At 38.1% G+C, this 16,293-nt stretch overlaps 1 protein-coding gene across 2 annotated transcripts in view; it reads right to left on the bottom strand.

The window, feature by feature from the left end:
* MACF1 (microtubule actin crosslinking factor 1) overlaps positions 1-16,293 on the bottom strand; it is a 401,373-nt gene that overhangs the window by 143,162 nt on the left and 241,918 nt on the right. Inside the window, exons 30-37 of one of the 2 annotated variants that reach the window (XM_051987752.1) lie at positions 16,154-16,237; positions 15,285-15,392; positions 14,631-14,729; positions 13,940-14,092; positions 13,328-13,416; positions 11,650-11,785; positions 3,325-8,673; positions 2,204-2,353 (exon numbers count right to left, since the gene is read on the bottom strand). In XM_051987752.1, coding sequence (XP_051843712.1) covers positions 2,204-2,353; positions 3,325-8,673; positions 11,650-11,785; positions 13,328-13,416; positions 13,940-14,092; positions 14,631-14,729; positions 15,285-15,392; positions 16,154-16,237 — 6,168 coding nt within the window. The remainder of the gene's footprint in view (positions 1-2,203; positions 2,354-3,324; positions 8,674-11,649; positions 11,786-13,327; positions 13,417-13,939; positions 14,093-14,630; positions 14,730-15,284; positions 15,393-16,153; positions 16,238-16,293) is intronic. The other variant, XM_051987753.1, reaches the window with a different exon arrangement.

The following is a 16,293-nucleotide window of genomic DNA, read 5'->3' as shown; positions in this document are numbered from 1 at the left end:
ACGTGCAAAGATGTTTGCAGCAACCCTTTTTGTAGTGGAAACTAAGTGGATGCCTATTAGTTAGGAAATGGCTAAGTAAGTTATGGCACATGAATGTAATGGAATAGTATTGTTCTATAAGAGATGATGGAAAGATGTACATGAACTGATGCTAAGTGAAGAAAGTAGAACCAAGAGAACAACGTACCCATCAACAAGATTATGTGATGATCAACTGTGATGGATTTAGCTCTTTTCAATAAGCTAATTCAACTTATTGAATTAATAAGGTAATTCAACACAATTCCAATAGACTTGTGATATTAAGAACCATCCGCATCCAGAGAGAGACCTATGAAGACTGAATGTGGATCAAGGCATAGTATTTTTACACCTTTTTTGTTGTTGCTGTTGTTTACTTGTATTTTTCCCCCCCTCTCATTTTTGCAGTGTATAATGACTCTCATTTTCCCCCTTTTGATCTGATTTTTCTTGTGCAGCATGATAAATGTGGAAAAGTTTAGAGGAATTGCACATTTAATCTATATGGGATTGCTTGCTGTGTAGGGGAAGAGGGAAGAGAGGGAGAAAAATCTAGAACACAAGGTTTTGAAAGGGTAAATGTTGAAAACTAGCTTTGCATATATTTTGAAAAATAAACAGCTATTGTTATTATTATTTTTAAAAAAGAAGGGTGATGATGATGGGAACAATGATATTAGCTAACATTTATATAGCACACAATCTTTGCCAGGCACCATGCTGAGTGCTTTATAATCATTGTCATTTAATCCTTACCACAATCTTGGGAGGTCAGCGTTATTATTCTCTTATTACAGATGAGGGAACTGAGGCAAACTGAGGTTAAGTGATTATTTTACCCAGGATCACACAACTAGCAAGTGTCAGTGGTCAGGTTTGAATACAGGTATTCCTGACTCCAGGCCTGGACCTCTAGCCACTGTGTCCCCTAATCAGATCGTGATGGGTTTTAAATGCAAAATATTGTATTGACTGCACTAGCACCCAGGACACCCCAGAATCAGCCGGAGTCAGGATAAGCAAAAGTCCTTAATCTTTATTCTCAGTCTTTAGAAGCAAGATTGAACAGGATGGAAGCAGAATCTCTGCGACTGCCTTCTCCCTCCCTCGTCTACCGCCAAGCGTGTTTCTGGCTAGTCTTACTCCACCCCCTACTCCCTCCTACAATCCTCTATACACCAATCATTGAGCCAGTACGGATAGTGGAAAGGACCATTTTCCAAGCATATGCCCATAGAGAATTGTCCAATCAGTAGTTAGCCTCAAGCGCTCAGCAGTCCTGATCTCAGTGCATCAACCCAATAGTTTCAGCCTTCTACAAAATATGAGTTTTTAATCTGATCCTTGAAGCAATAAGGAATCACTGGGGTTTTTTGAGCAAGGGAGTGACATGATCAAATTTATACTTTAGGAATATCAATTACTCAGGCAAGTGGTGATGAAAGCCTGAACTAAGGAGTTAGTAGAGAAGGAAAGGTTATAAAACGAGGTAACTAGAAATATGGTGATATTCTCAATAACAACAGAAAAAGTAGGAAGATAAGCAGATTTTGGAGAAAACAATGAATTCTATTTTGTATATGCTGAATTTGAGAAACTTATGGAACATCTAGTTAGAAATGGTTAGTAGATTAATTGAGGGATTGCAAATGGTAATATAGGCAAATTCAAGAAAAAGATTAGGGTCTAAAGTGGAGATGTATAAGTCACATATATAGACAGAACACAACTGAGGTAATGGAAATTGATGTCATTATAAGAAGTATAAAGAGAAAAGAAGAGGGCCCAAGAAAGAGTACTGAAAGACATTTACAAATGGAAAATAGAATGCAGGTAAGAAACCTTGTGAAAGGAACTGAGAAGTATTTAGGTGGATAGAAGAACCAAATATTTTCAAAGTAACATGTCTGTGGGTCAAAACAATGCAAAACTGCAATGGCCAAAAAGCAGCTTTAACACTACCAGAGATCAAGTACTATGAAATTGTCAGTTATATTTTAAAGGCTCCAAGCTACAGAAACTTGCTGATCCTGAAAAGGGTTACCCAGAAACCCCTTTCAGACACAGAAATTTAGAAGTAAGACTAAATCCAAATCTTGTGAATTATCTGTTATTCTCTGCCTGAACTCTAGGACAAACCCAATAGGAAACTTAGAACCAGATGGAAGCTCAGTGAACTTACCTTTGCCTGGCGCAATTGGTCCTGCAATTCTGCTAGGTTCAGTTCTGCTGGACACATCTGTTTGATTCTCATCTCGATATTCCGAAGAAGAGAGAGATAAGACACCAGGTGTTCATCATGTTCCAAACAGAGCCGGCGACTATACACTGTCTGTGGAACCAAAAGAAAAATTACTCAAACAAGTTATTTCAGGTTCAGTTTTTCCTTTCTAAAGAAAGAATAATTTTCATAAAGACACTGAAAGAAAACTCAGAGATACAGAATTATATGTTTCCCTTCTACTAGAGAATCATTTCAAATAATAGTGACAAATTGTAGTTTCATAAATCCTCAGTTATTGAGTCACTACTGTAAACTCAGAAGCAATGTTTTAGCAAATATCAATTTTCCAAAGATACCCTTGCCTTTAGGTAGCATTGCCACAGGTTATCACATTACTTTCAATAAAAAAAAATCCCTATTTTGAAAATTTTGCAATGTTTTGCAGAAGGGCATGCTAAACCACTGCCCTAATTCCCTAAAACAATTTCTTGGACAGGAGATGGGCCCTATCAGGAAGGAATGTAATGTAGTGTAGTGGAAGGGTCACTGGATCAGAATAGAATATGAATCTGCATTCTATCAACTACTAGCCATGCCACAAGAAAAGAGGGCAATGTGGTATACTCAAAGGAATATTAGTCCAATAAACAGAAGATCCAGTTCAAATCTAAGTTTAACTGTTTACTAGCCTGGTAACATTGGATAACATCTCTCTGTAGGCCTCTTTTTCTTCAGCTATGAGATGACTAGGTCTCTATAATCCTAACTTTCTCTATATAATTTATGTACATTATTTAACATCTTTGAGACTTAGTTTCTTTTTCTATAAAATGCACATAATATACACATTACAACTATTTCACAGGGTAATGTCATATGTAAAGTACTTGGTGAATTTAGAGAGCTATGAGCAATAAGTTATCTCAGAGAAGGAACTACTGGATAGACTCTCTCTATGTATATTATATATTATTATATGCACAAATACACATTGATCAACATATAGTTCTGCTGAATTAAACTGCTAGTAATTCAATCATGGCCAAAATTAAAAATGCACACCCCAAAGTCAAACTTACTTTGGTTGCCTTGAAGGGTTCTTGGTCCATGTCTTCAATTCTCTTTCCTTCTGGTAAAGTTACCAAGAGAGATTGTTCACTGCTGGAGCTCAGAATCACCTTCTCGTGTCCTGTTTTCTCATCCAGATTCCCTGCTTGGACTGATGCCAACAATATTGGCTTTTCTCCATTATTCTTTGGACTAGATCTAGATTTAGATCTAGGAGTCCCAGTGCCCTTCTCAGGTTCCCTCAGTACTTCTCTAGCCATATCTTGGAGTGGCTTCTTTGGTGTAAAGTGTACTAAAGATCTGGCAGGTTCCTCAGTCTCTTCTTGAAGTGGTTTTTCTTTAAGCTTAAGGATCACAGAAGATCCTTGGTTAACTTTAGTGCTTTCTTCAACTATTTCTTCAAGTAACACTGTTTCTGGATGAATCAATGTGGGGGAAGTCAGATGTGAAATTTTCTCGCCTATTATTTCCTGATCTCTTTTTTGTTCAGATTTGAAAATTCTGCCAAGTTCTTCATTGTTTCTGTTATCTTCTTGTAAAAGAACACTTTTTTCTAGGAATCCCAAACCCCTAGTTTCCTGTATGCTTGCTCCTGAGGCTGTAACTTCCAAAATTTTAAAAGGTATTAGTGAGTCAAAAGTTATATGTTGCTGTGGCCTTTCTTTGGGAGCACTAGATAAGAATATAGTCATGTTTTCTTGATCTCCAAAAGAGACAGAGGGATTCTCCAGTGACTTTACTGGTTTGAAAGTCATGAAAGTATCAAAATCCTGGGTGCCTTCTTTAATTGCTCCTGTGGACATGAACTGGGGGATTATGTTCTTTGATGTATCAATTAAAGAAAAATTCTGACTGACACATGAGTCTTTCTCTCTTTCTATTACCTCTTTTGCTTGTAGGTTTTCCTGGAAATCTTGTTCATCTTTGGTAATCATTTCTTGAGAAAACTTTGCTTCTGTAAGTACTTCCATGCATGCCCGGTCACTTTCTTTTGCATTCAATTCTTTTTTCCTTTCCCTTTCCACATCAGTAGTGCTTGGTTTCCCCATAGTAGGGTCAGTCAGTAACTTACCTAAAATTCCATTCTTTGATTCTTGTGTCTCTGAAGTCAGTGATACCTTGTTCTCTAGAGTATATCTTTCCTTCTCATGTTGGGCTATTACTACTTGAGCAACTACTTCTTGACTTGAATCGGTTCTCTTCTTGTCTGTGTTTTCCCAAACTATGAGTCTCACCTCTTCAGGAATATCAGGACTCTGAATTTCTATTTCTTTTACACCATAATTATAATCTTCTGGATGAGGCCATTTCACAACCATCTGATTTAAGAAATTGTCCTCACAATTCTGAGAAAGTATAATTTTGGTGGAATCAATAGCATCTTGAGGAGTTGTCCTCTCACTCTGATCCAATGACTTATATTCCTCTGATGAAAGTTCCTTGACTTCTAGATCCTCTACAGCCCCTCCTAAGGTTTCTGTTCCCTGAATGCCTTCAAGAACCCTTACTTCAGTTTTTTTTTCTGTAGTCCTATACATTTTTTCTATTTCTTCTTGGTTTTCATAATAACTCACTTCAGTTGCCTGATTATAAATAGCCATTATTTCGCTCCTTGGAAATTTATTTTTTAATTCACATGATTCGATTGTTCTTTGAATTTCAATCTGTGAGCTGTCATTTATTCTTTGAATATCTGTTTGAATAGGAGTTAACAATTCAGGATGAATTAATTCTCTTTCAGCAGCTTCTATTAAAGTTACTCTTCTGCCACTAGATACATCAACAATTCCTCCATTCAATATCTGATGAGTTGCAATTACTCGGACCATTTTTTCATCCACCAATTTTTGTTCCAAAGCTGACTTTAATGATAGTCTTTTGCCTGTAGCAATATCTAAAATTCCACCACCATCTGCCTGTCCTTCTAGTACTCTCAACATAGGCACAAGTTCTACTTTTCCAAGTTGGGCTGCTTCAGACAAAGTGAGCTGTTTACCAGTGATTCCATCTCTGACATCTGAGAAGGGAATTATCTCTAAATATCTCTGTCCAGATTCAACATCAATCTTACATTTTTTAATAAGTTCTGAATAGGGGACAATCTTGCAGTTCTCAGAATCTATAATACCATGCATCATTTCAGAAGACAATGTGTCTTCACTGGATGAGAGTCCTGTTTTTACAGCTTCTGACAAACTCAGTCTTTGGCCAGAAACAGGGTCTACAAAGCTTCCACTTAGGGCTTGAATTTCTTGGACTTGATTTGTAAATTCTTGGGTAACAAGACCGATTGCTATGGCCTCAGGGAGGGAAATAAAGGTCTTTGTTTGAGGATGAGTAAATTGATGAAGGCATATGTTCTCAACTTGTTTGAGTTCTTTGGACAAATCTCCATCAATTAAACCATGTTCAATGGCATTATCAACAGAGAGTCTCATCCCAGATCCATGGTGAATGATTCCTCCATCTACCACCTGTTTAGTTAACAATTGAATGGCTTCTTCTCTCTCCAAAAGACCTTTGCTAATGGACTGGACAATTGTTAAAGGAATTTTGGTTTCAGGATCTATAATTCCATTTGTTTCAAACTGTAAACTAATCAATTTCTGCTTGGTTATCTTCTCAGAGTCTTTACCTTTAGTAGCTTTCTCCAAGCATATAAGTTCTCTCTGATCAACACTATCTATCAAACCAAGGTTTGAAGCCAAAGTTACTGAGACTTTTTTATTTCTCTTCAGATCAACAATTCCCCCAGTCACCACTTGCCTCTCTAAAATCCTTGTGGCTGTTTGCTTGTCTAATAATCCAACCCTGACAGCATCTCTCACAGAGCAGATATTATTAGTATAGGGATCTAAGACACCACTTATGGTTTTATCTGACATGAAAACCTTCTGTAGGAGGTTTTCATTCATTAAGCCTTCATCAATAACTTCTTCTGTTGTCAAAGATTCACATGTTTGAGAGTCAAAGAAGCCTCGGAACATTTTCAGCTTTTCCATAAGTTTTACCGCAGTGTGGCTTGGCACTATGCCACAAGCTACTGCCTCATTTAGTAGGAGCTTCTGGCCCATCTCCTCATGATAAATTCCCCCATCTTCTAACTGTGCTGATAACATTTTTAAGGTAGCATCTTCACTTGGCTCTAAATGATGGTCTAATAATGATGACACTTCCATAATACCACCAACTGACATGCCTTCCTTATCTCTTTTTACCATCTTCATCAGACTTTCATTTGCCATTGTTCTTTTTCCTAGGTTCTGCTTTTGGTCATTACTTTTTTCTCCTTTTACTAATTCACTCACTCTTTTTTCATTTTCCAGTAAATGAAGAGCCTTACTATTTGAGGGCTTTATTTCTGATTCTGGATGCAAAGTTCTCTCTTCCTGGGATTCTGATTGTTTACTTTGACGTTTTAGAAGGTCTCTTTCAATTCTTCCAAAAACATGTGCTTCTTTTTCAGTATTAGGTATGATCCCTCGTTCTTGCTGCAAAGTAGATACAGTTTCATTTAGAGTTTTCCTATTTTTCCTTCTTATTGGTTCAGCAGATAAGGAGTCTTTGTCAACTAAAATTTGAATGCCCACAACTTTTTCACTAGAATACAATTCTTTTGGCTCTTTTTCCTTGATTACAGAACTTTGCCCTTGCTGTTCTTGTTCAGTGTTAACTATGTTTTTAAGACTACCAGGATTTGGAATTCTCATTTCTTGATCCTCTGGAAATGACTTTTTTCCAGACTCCTCTAAATTAGAGGGGCTAACTTGACTATCTGTTGTTGGCTGTTCTTTTGAAGATTCCTCTTGCAGGACAAACTGTAATTCTTTACGGCTTATACTTAAACCATTCCCTGTGTTAATTTCAATTTCAGAATGTCTTACACTGGCCAAGTTTCTTATTTCTCTAGGAACCTCTGGACTTGGTGGGCTAATTTCACAAGTCTCTAGTGGTTGAGCATGAGAAGTTTTTCTTTGTCCTAGTGTAAGGAATTCCACCAGTCCTTCATCTAACAGAAGCAGTCTGTGTCCACTATGCACATCAATATAGCTGTGAGTCATCAGATGAAACAGGAGCTCCTCATGATCACTTCTTGGTACATGTGCACTTTGGTCTTCACTATATAGTGGGGCTGCTGCCACAGTACTAATACCCAATGTACTTCTTTCTAAAGAGTCTCCCAATTGCATACTGGGCATCACATCAGGTATGCAAATAGATTTTAAGTTCTTGGCAATGTCTTTGTCCAAGATGCCTTTCTCAACTGCTTCCTTCCAGGACCAAACTTCTGTGGTTGCTGGTTGAAAAAGAGCCTTGATATACTGCCTGTTGCTAAGGATTTCATGAGCTAGCTCAGTAGAAAGGATACCTTGTTCCAGGGCATCAGCAATTGAGAGGCTCTCCCCAGATTCAGGCCAAAGCAACCCCATAAAAGACCAAAGGGACTGGAGAATCACAAGGGCCATCTTAGAGGCTATTAAATCTTTCCTCACTGCTTCATCTACGGTCAGCCTACACCCTGTGACAGTATCTATGATGCCTCCTGTCTGTAGCTGTCTGATGAGGATGGCACAGGCCATATCCTGGTCAATCAAATTATATCTTACAGCTTCATCAACTGTAAGGCGATGTCCTGTTCTGGGGTCTACAATGCCACCTGCAAAAAGCTGAGCTTCCAATAATCGAACAGTAACTTGTCGATCAATTAGTCCCTCCTGAACAGCACGAAAAATGCTAACTTTCCTGCCTGATTTCAAGCTCACCATTCCCCCTGCCAGTTGTTTGACCGGCAGTAGTTTTAGCCCTGAATCTTGTTGAACAATACATCTCTGCATGAGATCGAGTAGACTGATTTTCTCAGCCGTATTGGGATCAATCAAATTTTTACAAGATCTTAGGTGAGTCTCTATCTTTGAATGGAGCTGTACTAAAGTGAGACCTTGGTAAGAAGCTTCTTTCAGGCTGATTTCCTTTTCACTGGGAGAGAAAGGAAAGCTTCCTGTAGCCAGGTGAACTTCTAAGATTTTGATTCCAACTCTCTCACTGATTATTCTCTTTTCCATTGCTTCAACAACAGGAAGATAACTTTTGCCTTCAGAAAGCATGTTCACTGAGATTTGGGCATCTTCTAATTCTTGAAGCAGCTGGCAAGTCTGTTGATCAATAAGGTTTCTGGATAAACCTTCCTTCAAAGAGAGTTTTTCACTGGTCTCAGGGACATCCAGTCCAGACATGATAACCTGGGCTTCCAGGAGCACCAACCCCGTTTCTTGATCAATCAGGCCCTTTTGCATGGCCCTGAAGATGGGAAATATTTCCACTGTGCCCAGGTCAATCACCCCAGCTACTGTTCTGCTCCCCTAAAAAAATAGTAAACAAGGAAAATAAGAATAAAACTAAAGAGAAAGACATTTAAAGTACTTTAATGCATAAAAGTCAAAGGTATTTCCTCAGCCCAGGTTAGAATAAATGCCACATGTAGGAGAGAGCTTATTCCAAAACAGAAATATTTTCTAACATGCATAGGGTTCATCAGGGTTGTAAATTCAGTCAACAGCCTGGGATGGGGCTGATAAAGACAGATCTGAGGATACATTGAAGAATTCACTTTACAGTACTACACAGTGAAAAGCAACAAACACACAAAGAGTAAACATGTCTATGGTCAGATCATTAAACAATCTAAAAACATACTCAGAGAGCTTTTTTGCTTTCTCATTAACAGTTTCTACAAAAGAATAATTCAGACCTTGATATGAGGTATAATATTTTTGGAAACGTTACTAGATTAGGACTCAGAAGATTTAGGTTTATGTCTTAGCTCTGTGTGACTACAGAAAACTCTTTTAAACATCCTGGGCTTATTTCAGTATCTGCAAAATGGGATTTCTTTCTCATAGGATTGTGGGGAGGATTAAGTAAATATACATATAAAATACTTTGTAACCACAGGATACTATAGAATTATTATCATGTAACAACTTCCCAATACTTTCTATCTAGTTTCTGCTTTCCATGAATAAAGTTCTCACAGTAGCCAGAAGTTCTACAACACCAATTATACTAGAATTGATCTATAGAAAAAGAACAAATTTAGGCAACCCTGCAACAATGAAGCTGAAATGGTCCCACTGGAGCTCTGCCTCCTTCTGATACCAGTTCATTTAGCTGTTGGGTAATGAATCTATATTCTTATTTACCCATAAAAGCTTTTCCCTGAGCTGCTCTGATCTAAACCAGCTTCAGGAATTGGAAGCCACATGAATAAGCCAAAGAAGTAGTTTGGAAACATGTGTCATAGATGTCACCAATGGGCTCCTCCTCTTGGCCATGCAATGAGTGAAATCAGAAACAAAGAAGAAAACATTTGTAGAGAGATAACCATTCAAGGAGATGGAACAACAAACTTATGATCTTGGTCAAAAGGGTCCATACCTCTTTTGGAAAAGCTTATGGAAATATTATTTAAGGCCAGATCTTGTGATAACAGAATTCTATTCTGGACTCTATTTCTCCAATAAAATTCACAAAGTCTCATCAATACCAAACTCTTGAGAAGAGAATTTTTGTGAGAAGGCCCAGGAAAAACATGACTGTCTTTTCCAGCACACTTGTGCTGAGGGGGGGACAGTGCTTAAGCAGCAGTGAATTGCAAGCAAATTTTTGAAAAGGCCTTACTCTTGCCCTTTCCAACCTAACCAAGCATAGCAAGAGGAGAGAGAAAACACAAAAGGCTTTTACTTACCAGAGCTGTAGGGTACGTACACCTTGAGCAGCTAAGAGACAGAGCCTTATGGAGCAGCTCAGCCGTATCACACACAGTGTAAGCTTGGTGTTAGCGTCCAGCATGCGACTGTTTTGCTTTTGCAAAAAATAGAACCCCAAACAGGTCGTCCTCTTTTCTCTTTGTGCATTTGTGTTTAAACTCCAGGGGGTTAGTGAAACTTGTAAGCAAGGATGTCAGTTAATCATAACAATACTTCACATGTAACACACAAACAGTACAGGGGGACACATCATGCTCAATATAATGGTGCTCAGCAGCTTGTATTTTGGGGGAGAGAAGTTTTTGTTTTTTCCATTTCATAACCTTACAAAATGAGAATCTTATTTTCTCACAGCAAGCAACTGTTAAAATTGTTCACATTCTCTTTTATATGGTGAAGCAATGAAGCCATTGTCAGGAACAGTCCCTCTAGAGAGAAGAAAAACTTGCTCATGATTTTCCCATTTTGGATAAAGTACTAGTGACACTGTCAACTTTAATTTTTGCTATAAAAATTTGTCATCTGGAAGACCAGAGTTGAGGTGGGCTTTCTCAGAACACTGAAGTGATTAGGAAGACAAACGATTCCTTCTTTCTATTCATTCGGAACATTACCCAGGCCAAATTTCATCATGAAATAAGCAGAAATCTTGGTGAAATCTCAAATCCAAAGTTGTTCATTGCTTCACAACATAAGAAACAAGCAGGCAAATGCACATAAATATCCCAAAGACACATGTAAATAATATGGTAAGCTTACATACACATAACGGATACCCAAGAAGGACTTATGACAATCAACAAGAGCTCTAACATCTTTTACTTAGACTGGGAAATTAACAAGTGATAGAGATGGATGAAGATGTCCTGTGATAGGATGAGCAAGGGTAAGGGAGGGGGAGGTTCAGTGTCTCAGTCAGTGAAGTCAATTTTCAAACTCCCAGGTTATCCACCCAACTCATGCAGGAATTAAGAGAACACAGAGAGGGAATAGTCCTTCCAAGAGGAAGGCTGAGTTCTCAAATCTATCTTTATAAATGAAAATACTCCAAAAGAAGAACCTTTAATTCACTGTAATTTTTTTTTTTTTTTTTTTTTTTGGCGAGGCGATTGTGGTTAAACGACTTGAGCAGAGTCACACAGCTAGGAAGTGTTAAGTGTCTGAGGTCAGATTTGAACTTAGATCCTCCTGACTCCTAGAGCTGATGCTCCATCCACTGTGTCATCTAGCTGCCCCCTAACTGACTGTTACAAGACACATTGCAGCCCTAGAAATTAATGATACCCCTAATCACAATCAACTACAAAATGGCCTAATGGAAGGAACATAAATGGATCCTAGGAAATTCCTTAAACTTAGTTTGGTTCTTTTAACTGACCAAAACATTACTGAACCCCATCCCCACCCCCTTCAAAAAATGTAAGAGACATTAGACTGCTAACAAGAAATTAAAAATTAACAGTAAACCAGTTATGAAAAGCTGATGAATAAGCATTCAAACCATCAAAGTCTCTTGCCCACTGCACTTAGAAGTAACCTCTGGATATCTGGGTAGCAAAGCAAAAGTACCTTTTGCTCTGTCTTTTGGGCCAGCTGGCCTTGAAGCTGCTGAAGCTGCTGGGCTGAGCCATCACACAGCTCTTGGTAAGTTGTCTTCAGGACCTCCAGTTGCTCAGAAATTTGAGCTTTCTCCTGGTCAGACAACCTGGAGGACAGCAACGAGAAGCTTTATGATTAAGGTACAGAAGAGCTCAGGTCTGCTTTTAATAACTTCAAACACTGCCAAAAACCTAATCTGATGAAAATAGCCTGAAATTTTTGGCCACAAATCAGCCCCACTGAAGATACAATTATGCTTCGGGATTATCAACACACAATTCATTTCTCCCTCAGCTTTTTGAGGACCCAGAAAAAATGCAATAGAGAAAGCAAGGAAATGAGTGTGTTGGAATAAGATCTGAGCTCAAATTCAACCTCAAACACTAACTGTGTAGACCTCTCTCTACCTCAGTTTCCTCATCTGTAAAAGGATAATAACTCACAGAGATACTGTAATAATCAAATAAGATAATATTTATAAACTGCCAAAAGTAGTGTCTGGCAAATAATAAACAGATGTTTAATAAATGTTTGTTCCTTTTGTCTTAGACCAGAGACATTAAGAGAACTTTAGAGAGATCTTACTTTAGGAATCAGACTAAGACTGAATCAAGTTACTAACAGAATATTTTGATCAACTAGATTGTTCTTCATCCAAAGTGGGTGTTTTGTTTTATTTTTAAACATTTTCTGTGTTTCAGACTCCATGGCACATCTGGTGAAGCCCATGGACTCCTCATGGGCTCAATAAATGAAGTAAATCCTAAATTTCAATTAAGGGTCAACAAAAATAAAGAAGTAACTTTTATTTTTCCATCCAAGTTCATGCATGAACCTAACCTTAAACCTCTTTAAGAAAAGCTGATCTAGATTTTTAACTTAGCAAATATTTGCATGCAGAGTACATATACTATAGACCTAGCATTGCATGGAAGAGCAGAAAGAGCATTAAACTTGGAATCAGAAGATCTAGGTTTAAATCTGCACTCAGAAACTTACTATGTGGCCAACAGCAAGTCACTTAACTTCTGACTTTTTAGTTTGCTCTTCTGAGAAATGGGAATTATCCTATACCTCTTTTCTTTAAAGAGCTATTGGGAAGCTTTCTTTATAATCCTTAAACCTAATCAAATGCTAGAGAAATGTGAGCCTATCATTAATTTATGGATTAACTTCCAAATGGAGGTATCTTTTTCTGGTTTTAGGTATATCTCTGTGTCCTACCCTTTAACACATAGGCACCAATGGCAGTAAGTCACACATTACTGGATAAAATCCACAGACCAGCCCTGTCCAGAGCTCAGCGACTTAGCTCTAAACTTGATGGGATCTTATTTCCTCTATTTTCCATCCTGCTATCACTTCTTTCCACCTCTTGCTATGAGAACAATAATGAAACCAATACTGTCATTGCCTCTGAAAAGAACAAATCAATCACCAAAGTGTCATGATCTCAGTGACTTCCCAGACCCTTTCTTGGCCAACATTTTCCTAAATATATTGTTCTTTACCATTTGACTGTCAGGCCCTCAAAGGCAGGGACTGTCTCACTTTCATACTTGTATCCCTAGAGCTTAGGATAGTGCCTGGCAGATGCTTACTATCCATTAAGCACTTATGCATATTTCAATCATTCATTCATACTCACTTGTGACCATGTTTAGCTAAGAAGATCTGGGAAGTTTTGATGGCCTCAGAGACTTGCTCCTTTTTGGTTGCCAGCTCTTCAGTCAAAACCTACATGAATGGAAAATTAAGTCTTGTACCCAAAAAGTTTGAAGAATCTAGAAAGAACTGAAATGACTCTAAAATGCAGAGATTATACATAGAGAGCCATACTTAATCTAGTGTTACAGATTAGTGATCAAACCACCTCCAAATAATACTTAGCTCCCTTTGGTTCCAGAGAGGCTGGGGGATGGTGTGTATTTGGGGGGAGGGTAGTTATATTATTAAAGTCAAAAGTCACTATGTAGATGGAGCATAGGTAATGATAAAAGAGCATAACAGAAAGGATACTAGACTTGGGAGTTAAAAAATTGAGGTTTGAAGACTGGCTCTGCCACTTGCTAGCTCGTGGGCAAATCAAATCCCCTTCCCTCTGGCCCTCAGTTTCTTCCTCTGTAAAATGAGGGAATCTAATGAAGTGATCTATCAGCTCAAACCCAACTCTAACTCCCTGGGATTCTATGTTTGTAATGTGTGAATTGTTGCTTATTCTAATATCTATCACCTGTTACATTAGAGCAGAACCACTGACCTGCTGTTCTAAAATAGATTTTTCAATGTCCATCAATTCTTTGCCCTGGGATGAGGTGCCTTTTCCTTGTGGACTCCTTGCTAAGGCAGACACCCAGACAAGAAGGTCTTTCACCTTCTCCACATGTTCCTGCTTCTCTTCTTCAACCACTTTCTATAATGGGAAACAGAACAACAGAGCAACAATCAAAGCTGTTCTCACACTGTATTGATCCCAGACTTATTACAGCAAAGCTAATTCAACTAGTCAGTCATTGGGCAGCTGAGAAGTGCTATGCCCCAATCAAATTAATCAGTACTCAGAAACTATTTAGTAAAAATTCACAGTAAACACTGAGCTATGTAACAGAATTTGGGAATAGGAGATTACAGGACAGGAGTTGGTGAGAAGCTATTGACTTGGAATAGCACATTTTCAAAAGCACAGCGCTTTCTACGTAGTAGCACTCAATGAATTATCTGTTTATTTTGCAAAAGTTTCACAAAACCCACATTATATCCATTTTCACAATGATTTTAAATGTGTATGGGGAGAAATTGAAATAAGGAGAAGTTAAAAAGAAGCATCTAGGGTCAATGGCAATCCCAGAACAAAATACGGACGCAATTCTTTTACAGGGAGACTACGTACTCTCCTCTCTCTAAAACCATGTCTTTTAATTGTTCTTTCAAGGAAAAGCAATTGTACTTACCTCCTCCTCTTCTAGTCGCCGAAGTGCATCACTGATATATTTCACATGCTGGGTTGTTAAGGTCACCAGGGCTGTGTAGCGAGTTCTCAAGTCCATGAACTACATTAAAAAAAAAAAAAACTATGTAGATTCTGGGCCAGAAATGTAAAATATACCTACAGCAAGTAAGTATTTCTTCTTCCTCCCAAGAGGGAGGCAGTTTTCAGTAAGAATAACCCTGTGCTCTTATTGCCTACATGATTTCCAGTCAGTTAAGAATACAGAGGACTCCCTTTGATGAGGTCATTCTCTTTTGTCTCACTTCCAGCTAAAGAGCTGCTTTATCATTATGCATTCTTTGGTCTATTCTGGTCTGTATAACTTCTCTAACTTCTATTTATAGATCATGCGGGATGCTTTACCTCCCACCTCCCCCAAGTGAGCCCCTCCTATATAGATTTTACATAAGTAAACACCAAACTGGGAAAGGTCAGTTTTCATATTCAATAGAAACAGTTTTGGAGATAGATAGTCCTATAGTGAGCGGTGAAGGAGGCGAGATGAACCTAATTCTCCCATCAGACAGATTCTTTACCTCTGACCCTAACTCTTTAGAATGGTGGTGGAGACTTTTCAAGAGATGAAAGGGGAAAATTCCAGGCTATTGCCTCTCACCTCCTGTGTAATGGCGTCAGATGAGGAAAGCATGCGCCGGCGTTTCCCAGGGGATTTCTGCTGAGATTCCACAAAAGCTCGGTATGTCATTAATTGCAATTCATAGTCCTAGAAGAAGGGGAGGTAAGAAAGAAGATACAGAGATTCATTCTTTGCACCTAAGCTTCCATGGAGTCTTTTGAAATTTTTCCATCATGGAATGATGACATGTCCAGAAAAACCTTATTATCTATCACAGTCTGTACATATGCCAATTCACTCTGCACCAAGAATCTGATAAAAACTCCAATGAAGCTAACACACTTTGAGGCTGTAGATAGAAATATTGTATGGTCAGATATCGTATAGAGTACTTTGCTTATCTTTAGACCTTAAAGAGAGAGAATATGAATAAAAAAGGATAATAAAGTTAGAGAGGAGATCTGAAATATATGATAAACGAGAAATCAACTGAAGAGAAACCTTGTAATGAGATGTGACCATTATTTTTTAGTATGATGGGTGGACGTATGAACATAATCTGTTTTTGGCTTCAGAGGAGAAGAGCTAAAACCAATGGGTAGCAGTTACAGGGAAGCAAATTTTACAAAGTCAATATAAGGCAAAACTTCCCCAATAAAAGAAGTCCAAAAATGGATAGTATAAGTACATAGTGAATCAACAATTACTAAAGTGTTTCAAGCAGAACTTGTAGGACTATTTCTTTTGAATATGGACGTCCCTTCCAAAACAGAAATCCCATGAAATCAAAAGGATATAGGACCTTTCTCAAGAAGAATTCTTTTTTTCCCTTTACTGAAGAATGAAACCTATAGGTAACAATATCAGACCTTAGACTTTTTAGTTCCTGATGGGGAATGCAAAATTACCTTCACACTGGAAGAGTACTGCTGGGAAAACTTCTGACACTGGTCTAGTTTTGCCTGATTTCTTTCAATTTCTGCAACCAGAGCCTGTAACAAAATTTCACAATTTAGCTGACAAATTACTACAAGAAATTGTTTCCAGC

Source organism: Antechinus flavipes, chromosome 3 (assembly GCF_016432865.1).
Source record: "Antechinus flavipes isolate AdamAnt ecotype Samford, QLD, Australia chromosome 3, AdamAnt_v2, whole genome shotgun sequence".
Taxonomy (NCBI): Eukaryota; Metazoa; Chordata; class Mammalia; order Dasyuromorphia; family Dasyuridae; genus Antechinus; species Antechinus flavipes.
This window is presented reverse-complemented; position numbering and strand designations above follow the sequence as displayed.